The sequence below is a fragment of the Bactrocera oleae genome, chromosome 3 (genome assembly GCF_042242935.1).
Source record: "Bactrocera oleae isolate idBacOlea1 chromosome 3, idBacOlea1, whole genome shotgun sequence".
NCBI lineage: Eukaryota > Metazoa > Arthropoda > Insecta > Diptera > Tephritidae > Bactrocera > Bactrocera oleae.
This window is the reverse complement of record NC_091537.1, coordinates 79426714-79445459: the sequence shown is the minus strand read 5'-3', so window position 1 is coordinate 79445459 and position 18746 is coordinate 79426714. Positions and strand designations below refer to the sequence as shown.

The following is an 18746-nucleotide window of genomic DNA, read 5'->3' as shown; positions in this document are numbered from 1 at the left end:
CTTGTGTGCTAGACCAAACCATTACAGCAGTGGAATAGTCTGTGGAATAACATTTATTGCGACTTTCAAAGTTTTTGCGTAGACTTTGATGTTTCTGTAAAAATAATATTTTCATTGCTGTAAAGCCCAATTGACCAACGCTCGGCTTTCATGATGGTGATCTGGTCGTTATATCCATTTACTTTGACATAATTTTTCGTTTTATATTGAAAATATTTGAAAGAAAAACATTTAATTTTGACACACAAAAAAATTATGCCTGCTTTTGAACCAACCTTTATATTGCGAGTACGCACTTACACTCAAAGCACAGCAATTTCCGCACACACTGTCTTGCCTGCGCTCCGATCACTGGAGAGCACCTTCGATTTCGTTTTTACTATAGTAACTTAGCACACATGTTTAATTATTTGTAAATATGTATGCCTGTAAATAGAGATAACATAACAAGTTTTTTTGTTGCTGTTGTTATGCTTGCTTTATGGCGCAATATGTTTTTATTGTAGTTGCACTCACAATTGTGTTGCTGTTCTTGTCATTTAGCGCCTTATCAGTTTGCTTTATTTGCTTAGCTGATAAGCAGTTCTTCGTTTAACAATTTGCCCGCAAAAGTTACAAAATAAGTGGTAAAGAGAGAGCGAATGAGAGTGACGGGCCGGATATGAAAACGTGACGCAGGAGCTTGGGTAGAATATTTTGTTATCGCGATAAGCATTGCTCATATGATAAGATTTTGCAATACTTGCGCTATAAATAAGTTACTGAATATACTAGCTTATAGTATTTATAATTAACTACAGACTGTAGCGAAAGAATTATGGAGCTGTAAAGAGACTTTAATTAGTATGTAGCTTGAGGCAAATAGTAACAATTGAAGTATCAGTGGAACCCCTTCTACATATTTGGTTTATTGCAGTCTGAAGAGACTGCCAAACCTCAGATGATATCACGTTTTCATGAAACACTGTTCGGGGTTTGTTCCGTAAGCTCATCTACATTATTACAAACATGAGGAGCTGGAGTGTCGGAATAAAGAATTAGTGGATTTTCAAAATTTTAAGAACACTTGCTACTAAATGGCTACCAAATCTCGGATGATATCTCTCTATTGACGAAGCGTTCTTCGGGGATTGTCAGTAATCCTCATCTTTATAAGTATGGGCAAGAGAAGCAGGAATGTCTCAACAAAAAAATAGTGCATTTTCAAAATTTTTAGAACACATAGTACTAGAGAATACCAAGCCTCGACTGATACCTCTCTGTTTACGAATCGCCCTTTGGGGACTACTCGGAAAGCTCACTGACATAAGACAAAAGGAATAGATACAGCTGTAATGTCGGAACATAGAAACAGTTATTTGTTTTTTTTTTAATTCTGAATACATGTAATTGGTAAATCTAGATCGAGTGGGGTCCAACAAATATGTTCGTATTTTTTCCTTTGGTCAAAATTTTAGCATATGCAATTTAGAGGACATTTTCTCATTGCTCTATTATTGCTAGTTAACATATCCCACTTACCTTAGTCACTGTTGCTTTATCAGTCGGGGGACTATAGTGCAACTGTTACGAGTTTAAGATTCTGTAAAAGCTTTTCGGTTTGACATTTGATCAATTCATGTCAAGATTTGCGATAAAACCAAAAATAGTGAATTCTAAAATATTTTGTCTCATCTTTATATATAACTAGTTTCTTTTAACCTTTTAAAATAGCGCGCTTGAAAGAGTTAGTTCTGTTGCTCAAAACCTGGTACAATACAAGAATAGAGAAAACTCATATGGTACTAAGGGAGCTGGAGGATCAGAGTATTCTCAAGTTGGATATAGCTCGTTGTGTTACTGGAGATTTGTCAAAGAGAAATTTCGATTTTACGCATTTCGGCCTAAAGCATCAGTAATGAGAACTATTTAGTGAAAACCGTAAAACTTATGGATCCAAAGAAGTTTAGATTTCCGAAATAATAATCCTTGGAAAGATAAAATCGTTGTCAACTCCGTTAACGTAGAACCGGCTGCTGTGGTAATAGCTAATAGTAACACTCGATAGCCTGAGCTCATTCACTCCTGTGCTATCTTGTCTTTTTTTCACAGCAGTTGTCTTCGGTGTCGATAACTAACCTATTCAAATATCTAGCAATCTGAGCGCTATTAGAACAAAAATATAAGCATAAATAGACATATAGTAAGTCGTTTATAGTTTTTTTATGAATCCAAGGTGCGCTAGCAAACTCAGTTAAATAAATTTTTAATTTTTGCTTTCACTTTCCTTACCCACTGTATGCAGGTGTACCGATATAAATCATATAGCCAAGTGCATAAGCGCAAGTTGAATTGCGAACGCATCATCATCCGAGTATGTAAGTACATAGAAATTGTATAAAAAAAAAACGCATTTACAACGCTTTATATAAGCTCTTAAATGCTTAACTGTAGCTTTAGCCGTTTTCATGTTCAATTTGCGCTAGTTTCGAACACTTAACTTGTCTCTGTTTTATATACAGCAAGTTGAGCAGTTAACAGATGCGCCTACTTGAATATTCATTTAGCTGCTGCATATCAATATTAATAGATTTACTCGCAAACTACTTATAGAATATATATATATATATATATTACATGACGTGTGCAGTTGTCAGTAGTTATTTTAATTAGCTTTTTTTCACTTTAAATGCTTAAATAAAGACATATATACGGGAAGGATTTAAACCAGTTTTATCATTATACGTATCATAATACAGTACTTAAGGGGAGAGATGCCCTCAAATTTTAGCCAGATATTGCACAGATTCAACGATAAATTTTGTATTCAGTTAATAGGAATTATAATTATTTCTCTTTTTCGATATTTTAAGGTTAGGTATTGTGTTGTTAGGTTGGGAATCAGAGTTGTCACATTATAAGAAGCAGAAGTTGTTCTGAGGTACTAAGTTGTATTGTCGGTGGTGCGATTCTTGTTTTTGGAAGAGAAATCTCTCCGACTCTTCATCTTCAATGACAACCGTCCAAAATTGGTTTAACGAGTTTAAACGTGGTCATACGTTGGTTTTTGATGAGTCACAACCAGGTTCCCCGAAAGCGGCTACCAAGGAAGATAATATGAAAATAAGTTCACGATCTCATATTGACAGATTACCAGTTGAAGGTGCGTGAGATTGTTGCGAACGTAGTAGTTAATGCATAAAATATTGAACATATGACAACTGTCGCGTTTGTTTTTTCCAGACAATAAACGCATTTGTGAGACCATTTTACAGCTATCTAAATATAATCCAAAGAAGTTGCTGTATCGTTTCGCGTCAACGAAAACATTTTATTCATCTGAGATCAAGAAATAGTCGAGCCATTGTACTTCACACAGCGATCCTGCTTCGAAAAAGTCGACGGCGGTGCTATTGGTCGAAAAGATGACACTCACCGTTTTATAGAATTGACTACCTGAGGTAGGTAAAACGGTCTCAAAGCTCACTGTTTTGAATTGTTGGGGGATTCGATGCCGATTAGCAGAAAAAATGGTTTGATTTGTGGAAAAAATAGTGCTTTTCCTTCATGACAACTCACCGGCTCACACTTCCGTTCTCGCAACGCCCATCTAGCTCGAATTAGGCTACGAACTCATCAACTGTACTTAATATATTTGGCGCCATGCATTTTTTTTAATTTTCAAAGTTGAAAAGTCACTCGCAGGGAGAAATTTGAGTTAAATGAAAAACGTAGGCTCCTCGCTGGGTTTAATGTATCGAGCCAAAAGGAATAAATTCCGAGTTTTAGAAAATTTTCGTTTTTTTAAGCATTGGCGTGAGAAAAAAAAACTAGTATCGAATTTATGGGTTAACATTTAAATGACATGTAAAAATGTTTTTATTATAAATACCAAAACTTTTAAACCGTTCAGTATAAATTTTTTTTATAATGCGAATTCTTGTAGAATGTAAAATTTTCTACAAAATCTATTTCAGGAGAACTTTAATTAATTTAGAATTTAATTAATCACAATTTGGTTAATTTTAACCCGACAATTTCTATTTTAGGTTTTTGGCTTACCCTAATTTATGGTCCAGAACTTTTTTTTTTTAATTTTAAAATTTCGCGGGCATGGAAAGTTCAATTGCCATTTATACAAGTATATCAATTTTTATTATGTTGATAGACATGCGCCTTAAGTACGATACAATTTTCAGCTGTAATCATTGCTTACTTTGTCTGTAATATCCGCTAAGCTTAGACGTGTTTTTATGAGCTTGGCGATTTTCGATTGTTAAAAGCTCACACTTCGTTGTTTGTTCGTGAATTCCTAGTCAAAAGCAATACTGTAACGAAGCCCCAGCCTCCACATTCGCCAGACATGGCTCTGTGTGATATTTTCGTTTTTCCAAATATTAAGACAACCTTAAAGCGCCATCGTTTTACAAGCATAGATGACATTAAAAGCGAATCGCTGATAGAGCTAAAGTCCATCTTTAAATTAGAGTTTGAGAAGTGCTTCGACGATTGAAAAAAGCGCTGGCATAAGTGCATAATGTCGAATGGGATCTATTTTGAAGGTGACGACATTAATGTAGACGAATGTACAAATATTGATTTTAAAAATCGAAAATTCTCGATATATGGTCTTAAGTCAAGCGCAAGTTCGAAATTTATTATATATATTATAGTATAACATGATTTTTTGTAAAAATAGCCACAGTTGTCCTTTATTTTAAAAAATTATAGTTTTGTAGCATAGTTTGTGACTTAGGTCGGTAGATAGGAGTGCTACCCTTCGGGGGTCACTACCGTAAAATCTTTACATCTTACTATCTCGTTTTATTGTGGTGTTCAAACCAACCAATAGTTTTTGTCGATATACAATACATTCAAGGTTTGGTACCTAGTGAATTCCAAGAGTTCTATGTCGGGCTTGTGATAGAATTGGTCACTCACAGAGGAAGTGTAAAATAGTTTCCTTATTCCATTCGAGTTTAGGTTATAGGCATTATCAATTTTAATTTTGTATATACTTTTCCTGGATCTATTTATTAAGTCTAGTGCCAAGGAATACATGTGCCAATATTTATTTTATTTTACTTTCGTTTGCATGAACGGACGGACGGACCTTGCGGTAGTGAAAGGGTTAACAGTATGTATTAAGACTCAATTTTCGTTTTTGTTATTAATTTATTTTAATGATATTTTAAGAGAATACCACATACATTTCTTTAGCCAATAACTTAAAGCAAAGTAAAATGCCAGTTTACTTAAATACATAAGCGCTACAATATATAGGATATGTGTATATGAAATGGTTAATTTATAAACAAAATTAGTTTAGGAAAGACCTCACTTTTAATAATATAAAACTATCCCGCTGTCGATTTGACGAACTCATCCCATGCAACCGGTTATGCCATTACGGATTTTTATCTCACGTGCAACATAGCAGGCAAACAAGACGCCGAAGAACTGCAATATAAAATATAAATAATTAAATTAACATATATATGTATATATATATATATAAATATATATATATATAAATATATATATATATTATTACTTATAATTATTATATTATAAAATATAATTATTATAATATTATAAACCGTGCAACAACTAACCTGAATGATGGCCAACACAATGCCACAAGCGCCCAAACTAACGGCATGCGCTTCTATAAATATCGAAAATTTCGACAAACAACCATCCTCATGACGCCTAGTGTTTTCTGTGGCGTTAGTGCAACTGTATGAGCCAACAACACCAGCGGGAATGTCACAGCAAGAAAGTGGTAAACTGCCATTGAATTGTTTCCAATCGGTGTAGCTGTTCACACCACAGCAATCGAACTGTAATTACATTAATTATATTAGTAGTTACATATGTACATATATACATAATTACGTAATTGCATAGTAAAGTAGAGGAAATAGTTACATTATTTTGCACATAATCCCAAATTATTGTGTATGGATTATTCTCATTTATTTGGCTATATTCTTTAAGTGTATTCTCTAGGCTCTGTTCGATTAGGTTTGTCGCATCGGAACGCAAGACATAACCACTAATGCCGGCTGCCAATTCCAGTATAAAAATGAAGCCGAGCAAAATGGCGAATATTAGCGTTAGGCAATAGTTCTCTTTGATAGCACCCCAACAGCCGAAAAATGAAATGAATATGACGAAGACGCCAATGACGATGAGAAAAGTCGGTATTGAAAAGAAATTACTAGCAAGTACTGTTTGATAACCATAGAAAACGGATGCTACACCAACGCCGACAGCAATCAATATGATGCCAGTGATCTGGAAAAGAAGTATTAGAAAAATATTATTTAGAATATATATTCATATATATCACATACGAATTCATATATATTCTTTGGGAAATTTTATATAATTTTTTTTTTGTTGTAGCAACTCTAAGCGTTCAAAAAGCTTTTATACATGTTTTTTTGTATTTAAGTTCTGATATTTATCAATCAAAAGAGTTCATGCAATTTAATTTAAAATAACGTTTTTTTGGTGGCAACCATAAAATAAAAACACAATTTGAATTTATGAATTTAGTTATTTTTGTAATTTTTCGTATATTATCAACCAAAACAATTCATAAAATCTAAATTCCAATAAATTTTTGTGGAGACAACCTTTTGCGTTAAAATAGTTTTCACACAAATTTATTATAATACAGAAAATATAAAATTTAAATTGAAATATATTATGTGGTTGCCACTCTATTCGTTTAAATAGATTTTATACACAGTTTTTGTAATAAACTTAGAAATTCTAGCAATTATCAATCGAAAGAATTCATAAAGCTTAAATTAAAATATTTTTGTGGTGGCAACCCTACACGTTAAAAAAGTTTTCATACATGTACCGTATTTTTTATTTTTCACGCATATTAATTGTATGGAATTCATAGATTAAAAAAAAAATTGGTGGCAACCCTATGCCATAAAATAGTTTTCTCACATATCAATTTAATATTTTTCAAATTCAAATTCATAGTGAAACTGCGCAAAAATTGGCTAGCGAAATTTTGTATTTTGATTCCGTACTAAAGCTCGGCGTGCATTATTAAAAAATCACCGTTAACAAACTAAAAAAACAAATAATGCCCTATCAATAATATTTACTGCTTGCTACTTGGTTGGCAATATTTTATTTCGTATTAAACAATGCTGACTTTGCCTTTTTTCTTTCTGATAGAAGCCAGTGTGATAAGCTATCATGTGAACGTAAACACATACATACATATCTATAATTATGTACAAAGATAAACTGATTAATTTTTGACCCCATTAAATTTTATGCGATACCTTACAACTGCTTGCAAACATATGTAAGCACCATTTTGTGGACTTTAGCTGCAAAATTGATCACATATGCAAATACATAATAGGATTTGTGATTTTTCTCTATGACGAATTATGCTTTGAGGCCCAAATCATGTGTGTCATTAAACTTTAATGGTTACTGTATAATAATTGTATATGAAAAGCTACAAAACCGTTATAAAAATATAGCCTTCAACCAAGAAAGCTCGGAGGCGATAAATGGTACACATACGAGTTCAGGCAGTAAGGCGTGGCGTATGAGTAATATGTTATTACATGGGATACATTTTTGGCGTATAAAGCAAAAAAGTAAATAAAATAAAATATAATAAATAAATAAAATAAAATAAAATATAATAAAATGATATGGTATAAAATAAAATATATAAATAAAAGTGAATCGAATAAAGTAAAAAAAAATGAAAGGAAGCCTTAGTAATACATATTTTTGATAATATTTGTAAGAATTGATTATTTTATAAATAAATTATTTTTTAAGTCATTTATTGATAAATTTTAGTATACAAAAGAGTTGACGACTAATACAATAATTACTATTATCATTTTCTTTATATTTTTCTTGGAAAAAGTAGTTTTCAATGGAAATTAATATTTTGAACATTAAATTAAACATTTTGTAAGCATATATACATATGTATATACAACAGTCAAAATTTGACCTACTCGAAAAAAACCAACACTGTGTTATCTTTAAACGACATTTAATTTCACAAGGTTGTAATTTAATATTTTTTTAATAGGGTTGCCAATTGATAAGTAATTAAAGTGCATTTAAACTGAATTGCTTTCCAAAAAAATAAATAAAAAATAATTTCACAATGACTTTTAAAAATAAACCAAATAAATTACTGCATTATATAAAATTTGCAATTTCGGCAACCGAAATGCCAGTGTTTCTATTTTATTTTTTTTATTTATACATTAAGAAGTTGCAAAAATAACTAACTCTTACTGTTTCGTCAGTGAAATAAATTTGTAATAAAATATGCTAGAATTTCATTAACAGCTTACTTTACTTAAACTGAATCAATTAGTAAAGATCTTAAAAGTCATAATTGAAAATATATATTTATATTTTTATTTATAATACTCAAGCGTAATGAAAGCAATTATTGCAATGGTGTTGCCAACTATTTTGAAAAATGTATGTTTATAAATTTAAAATTAAACTAAAATAAGATGTTAATAACTTTAAATTTTTTTCAAAAATCTTACAATTATTGTACACCATAGTAAGTATGTGTCTTTGCAAAAAATATACATAATTGCTTTAATATAAATTATGTGTTTAAAAATTTATAAAATTATTTAAACTGTCATAATTTCAAAAAAGGTTGCCAGCTTAATTTTATTATTATTTAAATGAAAGATTTTAAGGAAATTGTTTTTTTTTTTTGTAATTTCCAATACCATACACTTTAGTAGCAATTCGTTAAATGTTAATGTAAATTAAATTTTTTTTTCAAACTTACCATAAATATAAAATTGAATGCCAAGAGCACATACTTGATAGTATTCGCACTACCCGTCAGTAATGACATTTTGCTGTATTAAGCTGCTACTTTTTTTTTTAACTAAAATATATATAAAAAATTTTATGAATATTTATAAATATAAAATTTTTTATTCGTCTTTATTTCGTCGTTTTCGTGCAGTAGCGTGTGCTAATTTTCGTTTGTTCAACTCGCAACAGTTATTATCAAATACTAACAAAATATCATTTCGCTGAAGTTCATTTAAGTCGAAGTTTTTTCAAGCTGCTTATCAATCTATATACAAACAAGTTTTTATAATCTTCGAACAAAGCAAAAATAATTTATTTGCCATAAATACTTATCGTAGTTCAATGGTAAGAATTCATTGTATAAACGCTCAATATTTGCAATCAATAATTATAGCTTAGCGCAGGTGTGCGGTGTGAATTATCAACTATCCTTCCGGGCTCTCACTCACTCTTTTTCACGCTGTTACACGCGCTCACTCTTTCACTGTATCTCTCGCGGGCTACTTTCACACGCCCGGTTTTGGTTTAGAAACAAAATGAAGAGTTTTTTACTATCTATGGTATCATTTAACGGTTTATTGCCATGGTTGCATTTGTTTTGGCATTTTTGCAGTGTTGTTTATGTGGTCGTTGATTTGTAGACAGATTATCAGTTAGTCGATTAGATAGTATGGTGTCATAAAATTGCATTCTGTAAATATTGCATGTAGATAATAAAAATATATTTATGTAGACTTCACAGAATTTACAATTGATTTAAAATGCAGCAGATACTAAGCGAAACAACTAAAGCCATTGTAAAAGGTGGTTAATTACTAAAATTCTTGCAATAATATTTCTAACTGTTGTGAAATACTATCAAGCTTACTTAAAATTCCTTGCTCTTTAGCTTAGGTACCATATAGACCAAATTAGATACTACTTATTAAATTCTTAATTCCGGGTCTTCCGTGTCCGGGTCCGGGTTCCCATGCATGACTAAATTATATACCAACGAGGATTCATAAAAATATCTCATCAATCACTGCCAATTAATATTTTTACATCAACAATTTCAGCTTGACTTCCAATACCGAAACCTTTTTTAAATTTTATTACTAGCAGAGTCATGTGTAGACAGCTAGTAAACGTTTTTATTCAACTGAAATTTGCTTACATTTTCTCTAGTTAGTTAGTTCCAGTAATGTATGTTGCAAACCTAAACCCACTAAAGGGAATCCTCTGAATTTCAAAAAATCGGCAAATAGTTTCGGGGATATACGCATATTAGCCAGACTTTTATAACTTAGTTTAATAGGCTTTCGAAACTTTAAAGGTGCTTTTTCGGAAACGCTTAGAGTTGCTGCGGAAAATTCAACGCGTGTACAACGATAAGGCAATGACCAGCTAGAACCCTTAAAGTTAGTTAAATGCTAGCTTTATTGAGAGCGTAGAGCTCACTAGATCTTAGAGATCAATGTTTCGGCTTGCGGCATCATAATCATTAATGGTAGAAAAATGCTAGCCAAGCTCCCGCGCTGCTCCGCTATCCAGTAGTAGAACGCACTGAGACAGCGGAGTTCTGATCAACGTCAACTTTGCAGTTAAATAAGATTTCACTGTGGCCTGGTAACCGTACTTAACGTATCACAAAGTGACTCGATTCCATTGATAGTGAGGTTAGATATTCCTTAACTAGCCTTAAACGCACAGATTGTGAGTTCTACTACAAGTATGATAGTCAGTTTTAAAGATCAACCTAATTTGTTGAAATAAAATAGTTCGAAAAGTTTTTACTGTCGAAGTCTTGCTTTATCTTTTTGTTCTAAAAATTTGTCACACTTAAGAACGCCGTTAATTCCAGGTAAAATGGAAGAAGTTATTAGAGTCGGATTTTAGAAATTTTTAGATTTGTAGCAAGTGTATTTTGAAATGTGTAAAGAAATAAAATGCACTATGAGAGTTTCAAAAGAAAATTCAATGAGAATTTCGGAGCATTAGAGAAAAGACTGCCAGATGTACGATTATCTCTATAGTAAGAACTAGGCGTATCAAAAACCTCAACTTATTATGATAAATTTTATGACGAAATAGTTCTGCTACTTTTTATATATTTAGCGCCTTATAATATACATACACCTACACATGTGCGTTCAAATTGTTGTGAAACTAGCAAAATGTTAACAAACTCCTTAATGAACAGTTGAAGCCAAATGCATTTGAAACTAAAGCAAAATTAACCACAACTGGTGATTTAATTATTCAGGAGCATGACAGGTGGCAATTCACTATGAAACATGTAACAGCTGCTAAGCCATTTGAAGTACGGAAATCGATAAAAAATTATTAAATCGCATACAAACCTACATATACATATGTACAACATACCATTAAATTTGTACGTTTTCAAATCAACTTTGTTTGCTATATTTGGAGAATTCTAAATAAGATTATTTCACAACCAAATTTTCAATACATTAAAATGTGTATTTCGACTTAATAAATAATAATAAAATAAGTTCGAGGCATATTTGATCAATAAAATTTAAATAAATCAAATATTGATTTTATTTTATTAAATTGTAATGGCAACCCTTCCAAAATATCTCAGTGAAAAAAATTTCTTGATCCTGTCTAGTTTGTTGTCAATATTTCATTTATTTCCTCAATTTATTCAAATAAGAAATTTGCACAGGTGGCAGCCACTTTCCAAAAAAAATATTTTTTACTAATTTTTATGGACTCTTTAAACTCATATTCTAATACGCATATTTTTAAGGACTCGCTTTTCATATAATTTTGATTATATTCCAATTTTGAACAGTTGGCAACCCTTCCCAAATTAATTTTAACTATGATACCTCTTTTGTAATAATATATTCTGATATCTGATTATATATATAGTCCTATAACTAACTCGATTAGTTTTAGGTGATACAAACAACCGTTAGGTGAACAAAACTATTATACTCTGTAGCAACATGTTGCGAGAGTATAAAAAACAAATATACTGTGAGCGTGGCACTGGTGTTGTTGTTAAGGAACTTCCACTTCATAAATTTTGAATGCTCACCTTGCGGACGGGTCAGGTAGAAACACGCCTGGTGCGATCTACAAACTATAAAATATTTTGCTATTTATTTCTAGTGCATTAGATATACTGAATCACTATTATCGGCAGTGAGTCAGAATGAACACCTGGTTTTATGACAACTTGTGAATCACTTGCAATGAAGAGTGTTACATTTGGGTGGTACTTTTCTGTACGACTACAATTACTATCAGTTGCCTAAATCTTAGATAACCTTAAGCGTCATCAGTGGATACCGAAATGTATATATATGTATTGTTGCTTATTGGTTTTTTTTTGTGGTCTTGCTCGGATTTTAGATTCTCCGGAAATTTTACCTCAATGAGACACCCTTTTAAGAGCGTTATATATATGTTTTTTTATTGGTAGTAGTATAATATAGAAATAGTTTGATTTCTCTTCTATGAGACAGACATCCTTTTAAAGTCGTCGCTCGAGACGAAAATTTATATATACAAGTATCGTCCTGAGGTATTCATAATCGACAACTGTAGCCATGAGACAGAGGAGTATCCTTTATTTGACATTTTTAATAACAATACGCCTAGAATGTTTTCGGTGGGTATTTTAGTTACTTAAATATATTTCTATAGAATTTCTTTAATAACAATTTAAGGTGAGTCTTCGCCACATCTGTCGAATAAAAAGTTTAAACCGCCTTCGATCAATAGAAATATGTACTTGTTTGTTTAACTTTCAAGTAATTACATTGTTCCGAAAATCCGTGAAAAATTTAGTCCTATATCTATAGTTTGCTTCTCGTTTGTGAACTTGTTTGTTTGTTATAAATAGAAAGGCTAAAAGGTCTAGGCTGAAAAGTCTAAAATGTAGAATGTTTTCCAGTGACTAAATATCATTCAACAGCTTCTTAATTCTTGGACTTCTTCCACCTTACCAACCCTATTACCCTCTCAAAAATGGTCTAGAGTTTTTTAGTTCTCTCTCAAATTATGCCACATTTGTAGGATTCAACCACCTTCTATACGTATATAATGTAATCAGAAAAAATCTAAATGAAAGGGAAAGAATCAGAAGGAATTGAAAATGGTGTTATATGGGAAATAGGCGTGGTTGTAGTCCGATTTCGCCCATTTTCGCACTATAACATAGAAATATGAAAATAACATTATGTACCGAATTTTTTACTCAAGTTAGAGCTTGCACGGACGGACGGACGGACAGACAGTCACCCGGATTTCAACTCGTCTCTTCATCCTGATCATTTATATATATATAACCCTATATCCAACTCGATTAGTTTTAGGTGATACAAACAACCGTTAGGTGAACAAAACTATTGTACTCTATAGCAACAGTTTGCGAGAGTATAAAAAGAGCAGGTAGATATTCTCTGTCCTTGGAAAGCGTAGAGAAACAGTTTGGATTCACTTTGTATAATCTCTCTCGCACTCTCCAACCTATAGCTACAATGCTTGGGAAACCAAAAAGATGGACTCATAAAGAAATGTGGAATTCTAATGAAGATAATAATAGTAGTTTTGGAATGGGGTTTCAAGCACTTGATTTAAATTCATCACAAAGTCCAATATGTACAGGAATATGGCATGACAAATAAGACACGTTCGTTGTAATGCATTTACGATTTACGACCAGCTGATGAATTTAGTGGAAATTGTTGAACCAATTGCGCGTTAGAAAAGAACATTTGTCCCACAAGCTCCAAAGACTTGCATGTATATGCATATATGGTAAATAATGAAAGAGTAATTTATCGCCAATAAAATGAAATCCCTTGAAATATGACACATACACAAGCATATAGCTTAATTATAAGATAACGGTTAATGAACATGCAAAAAGCCCGGCCAGTTAATGTGGCCAACCATGAAACTATAATTATTTAGACAGTACTACTATACACTGGGAATATTTTCAATTTAACAAAATTATATACAATATATTTGTAATCGTATTAAATAAAGAAAAATATACGGGCAAAAAATATTGTCATTACAAAATCAAAAGAAATTCAAAAAACTGGCAGCTTTTGTTTTAAAGATAAATATAAAAGAGACAGAGAGAAAAATAAAAAAAGGAGGGAAAGAGGTAGAGAAAGAAATAATTTAGAGATAGTGAAAGTGAGAGAAAAAATTTAAAGCTAGTGAAAGAGAGAGGGAGAGAAAGAAGAAATTTCGCAATGTCGTGTAAAAAGAAGATCGGTTCTAAAAAATTAAGGAGGCCTTCGGAGGACTAAAGTTCTTGGGTTCCAAATTATTCCAGAATTGGTCTTAAAACATTTGGACCGCTTCTTGAGACTTAAAATGTAGTTGTATATTGTGTTTCATCCATAATGCTGCAAATTTTTATACTATAAAACGCAATATTAAGTATCTATTGTTATATGTAATAAATCTATTCAAACTCACAATTCTTTTTTATTTTGTGCTAAAAACAATCGATTGTTTTGTGTATAGTAATTTGCGAAGAACAAAGAAAGGTTATAAAATATGAATGTTTAATTCAATAAAATTATTTTAATCGCAAATTGTAGAAAACCAAACTGTATTCCTCTTTATCACTCTCTCACTTACTATCTATCGCTTTCCCCTATCAAAGGTGATTGTAAAGTGATATAATTGTTTAAGGTTTAATTAATAAGGTTTTAATAAACACATATGTTTATACATATGTAAGTACAATATGTATGGTATATACTACAAAAAAGACAAAGGTTTTTAATTGCTTTATGGTAAGGGTTTTCTAAGACAACAGGTGAATTTTGGTTACAGAACATTATAGAAATGTAAGGCGTTAGGTATATTCATTCAAATTCTCTTCCACGATTACTAACTTCAAATGTAAATTTATTGATAAGAATCTAAGAAATTAATTATAGCTTAAATTCTTTTGATGTGACAGTCAAGAATTTATGAAACATTTTTATAAAGACTATACTTGAACTACGCACAAGCCTCTTATTTTCTTTACATTGTAATTAACAATAAATATTTACTTGTATTGAGAATACGTTATCTGTCATTGTGTTCTCTGAAATAAAGAGTCTTTTAACATATTCAATACGGGTTGAAACAGTTTGCGATATTGTTTACAATGATATACATATTTTTATACACTAGCTGTATATACAAATAAAAGTGGCTTTAATAAATTAATGCATATGCTCGTGTATTTCTTATTTACTTGGCACTCTCCTGTTTGAACAGCTGTCAACATAAACTGAAGGTATTAAAAAAATTAATTGTAAATATATGTTATATAATACATAGGTTTAATAGACGCTATTTATGTATTTAAAGTTGAAACTACAAGCTAGCATTAAATAAATTTCGCTTTGAAATTATAGATGAGTGCTGCTTTTTTCAACGAAACTCTCTTTAAAAAGTTTGATATTTTAACACTGAACCCTATATACCCTATTAAGTTTACCACGATGTTTGTAACACCCAAAACGAAACATCAGATACCCTGTATATTTATAAATGATCAGCGTGTCTGACACAAGCTTTAGCACCGAATATTATCTACGGCATCGGTACAATCTTCGAACATATTGTTCAGATCGGGCCACTATAGCATATAGCTGCCATTTAAACTAATCCATCAAAATCTTGATAAAGATCTTTTTATAACCTTGCGCGCGAATACTATTAACTTCGTTTATTAACTATGACGCTCGACGCCCGTCTTTGTTAGAACCTGAAAAGTTATTTTTACTTCTAGTATATTTTTATATATTGGCACTATATTAAAACATGAGATACTTTGTTACCTACATAATTTACTTCATACTCATAGATATAATCACCTCGATTATCGCAAGCTAAAAACTATAGAGTAAATGTTTTAAGTGTATCAACCGATTCTCATAACAAGAAGTAAATCCTTCTTATGACAGCTGTTCTCGATTCGAGAAACCTTGGAGACTAGCTAATTAATCAACAACATTTTTTATGATAGCTGTCTTCGATATGCCATATATACATATATTTATATATTATATACATATATTTTTGTATAGCCATCAAGCACTTTGTTGTTATTATCACATGTAATTTTTTAAGAGAGCAGAATTCAAACATAACGATAAGTGGTCAATAGAACACGGCTAATCTTGCGAGTTAAATAGGAACACTAATGTTTTCTGTTTACGATGCGACAATTTATTCTATATTAGAGTGACCAATGCTAATATGTAAGCGAATGCTGGAAGCTTCTTATGTTAAATATCATGTTAATAATAAAAATATTTTTTTATCGTGTCAATTGTTTGAGAATAAAGATTGAACTTAAGCTAAATGAGTTTATAAAAAACACACTTTATTTGCTTTTCTACCGCAGAAATACCACCACATATAAACAAACTCTTGGCTATTATGAATGATTGTTTGTTATTATAATAATCTATGGAAAGTCGCAGAACTAAAACAATAATGATAACCTAAGAAGCGTGCTGTCGCTGTCTTTATCTCTGGTTGTAAGCAAAAAAATTAACAAACATTTATTTTTATTCCTTCGAACATCTGAAATATTTACTCGTTGATATTACTTTACGCTGTGTAAAAGCTTTTCTTTAACAACAGTGAATATATTTAATATTTTATAGTCTCAACAGCTTTTAAATTTCATAATTTTATTGTGGACGTAACACTTCTGAGATATCACATTTAAAAGCGATATTTGTTTAGGCCCAATCACACAATATTTCACAATATACTGTGCTACAAGGTGTGGTTGGGTGTTATATGGCTCAGTGGTAGTTTGCGAGAGTGAAAATTTAATGTTTTGTGGACTGAGTTGACTTTTGTAGAGCACGACGTTGATAACACTGGTAAATACTGTTTTGTCACACGAACTTTGTGATGATTTTTGTTTATGTTGGTGTACACTTACTAACAATTTATAATAATTTTGTTTCAATCACGTCACGCTTTTGGAACCGCTATATAACAATTTCTGATCTCATATACGTACTTTTTTTCAAATACCTTTATTTCTTTGGCTGTATAACAATTGTATTCGACTAACTTACATCATATACGAATGTGTTCTAACCGAGGTCGTTAAAATATAAATATTTAAATTTAAATTGTAAATTTTTTTTCATTTATTTATTCTATTATTTGGTGGGCGTACATTCAAAATTTGATATGAGTTTTCATGTGACAAAAAAATGTTAAAATTTTGATAACCGGTGTAGTTTTTGAGAAATTAGCTATCCAGTTATACAGTTGAGGGGCACAGTTAAATTGTTTGAAAAGCAAGAAAAATCGTTAACTTCGGTTACACCGAAGCTATAATATCCTTCACAAATACAAAAGATTCCATACAAGAACTTGATTTTAATCGGTCAATTTGTATGGCAGTTATATGCCATAGTAACTCGATTAGAACAATTTCTTTGGAGATTGCACCAAAATTACATTTTTCAGACAAGAACAAAGTGGAAAAATATCAAAACGACCAGATGATTCATGATGACTCAATTTGAAAAATTTAGTTGTGAGAAAAACACGTTCAAAATAAAAAATACAATAGATAACCTGATAGAGCTGATTAAACCTAGCGGCTATACTTTAGAGGGCAGTAACTTAAAAAATAAATTAAATAAACTTGTGTTTTGTTATTTTTAAAAATGTAGACTATTAAAATATGAAAAAAATTATTGATTTCGAATTTACACACTTGGTGTGCTTCTTAACTATAATAGTATTAGGTTATGCGGAAGATGTTTTTTATTATGCCCTAAACAGAGTATATTAAGTTTGCCACGAAGTTAGTAGCAAGAAACGTCGGAGACCCTATAAAATACATACATAAATGATCAGCATGATGAGCTGAGTTGATTTAACCATGGCCGTCTGTCTGTCCATCTGTCTGTACATATACAAGCTAGTACCTCAGTTTTTAAGCTATCGATCTAAAATTTTGCACATGTACTTCTTTTCACACTAAGAAGCTGCTCATTTGTCGGAATGGCCGATATCAGATCACTATAGCATATAGTTACCGTACAAACAGAACAATTACAATCAAATGCTTGTATGGAAAACTCTTCCGTTTGACGAGGTATCTTAACGAAATTTGGCATGGATTATTATTTTAAGCAATAAGGCAATCACCGAAGAAATTGTATAGATCGGATCACTATAGCATATAGTTACTATACAAACTGAACGTTCGGAATTAGGTTCTTGTAAGGACCCTTTGTATTTGTGAAGGGTGCAAACGCAGTTAACGTTTTTTCTTGTTTTTATAAAAAAATTTTGATAAAAGTTACGAAATTTTTAAAATTAATTTTCATTGAAGTCACAAAAAAATCACAGCAAATTGATAACAGTACAAATCGCCCGTGTTGAGAACTATTTTTAGGTGTGAAAAATACAAAAAAATGGTTAAATTCGGTTGCGGCTAGTCTCTAGAATATATATATTAATTTTAGTTTAGCTTATATATTTGCTATTTTTTTATAATACTTCTTCTTCTTCTTTAATTTCTGTAAAAAAAAAAAATTAATAAGATCATGTCACATTTAGCACACGCTTCAGAAGTGAGACGTTTCCTCTTTTTACTCACGCACAAGTAAAATTAAAATACAAAAACTGAAAGTTGTCGCCAACTAACTACTCTCTGTATATTATAAAGTATATGCTTTGTTCTTTAATTTAATGACCACTTTTTCCGCGCCTCTTAACCGTTATAACTGTAATAAATACTAAAACGCAACTGAAAAGTGAATATTTTACTTCAGCTTAGCTAATTGTAGATGTGCAAGTGTTAAAAAACACGTTCTCAGCTTGTAGGTGGTGGCATGAAAGTGTTTGTAACATGCATACATGCTAACACATATATCATA

The 18746-nt window shown here is 31.2% G+C and overlaps 1 protein-coding gene and 1 long non-coding RNA gene across 4 annotated transcripts; one reads left to right on the top strand and one right to left on the bottom strand.

Moving 5' to 3' along the window:
- Positions 1-2868: 2868 nt before the first annotated feature.
- LOC138855985 (uncharacterized) lies at positions 2869-3747 on the top strand. Its single transcript, XR_011395126.1, has 2 exons — positions 2869-3142; positions 3223-3747. It is a non-coding gene; the product is annotated as an uncharacterized lncRNA (long non-coding RNA).
- A 1387-nt stretch (positions 3748-5134) lies between these two features.
- Positions 5135-18622, bottom strand: Tsp29Fa (Tetraspanin 29Fa). 3 transcript variants are annotated; one of them, XM_070106989.1, is made up of 5 exons: positions 18471-18622; positions 8810-8911; positions 5911-6279; positions 5595-5822; positions 5135-5439 (listed from the first exon to the last, which is right to left on the bottom strand). In XM_070106989.1, exons 2-5 carry the CDS (start codon positions 8876-8878, stop codon positions 5362-5364), a joined length of 744 nt encoding a protein of 247 aa, XP_069963090.1. In that variant the 5' UTR covers positions 8879-8911; positions 18471-18622; the 3' UTR covers positions 5135-5361. The 3 variants fall into 3 exon arrangements, with proteins under 3 accessions (XP_069963090.1, XP_036226555.2, XP_069963089.1); XM_036370662.2 differs by having other exon boundaries at positions 8810-8910; positions 18467-18621; XM_070106988.1 differs by lacking the exon at positions 18471-18622 and having other exon boundaries at positions 8810-9048.
- Positions 18623-18746: the final 124 nt, after the last annotated feature.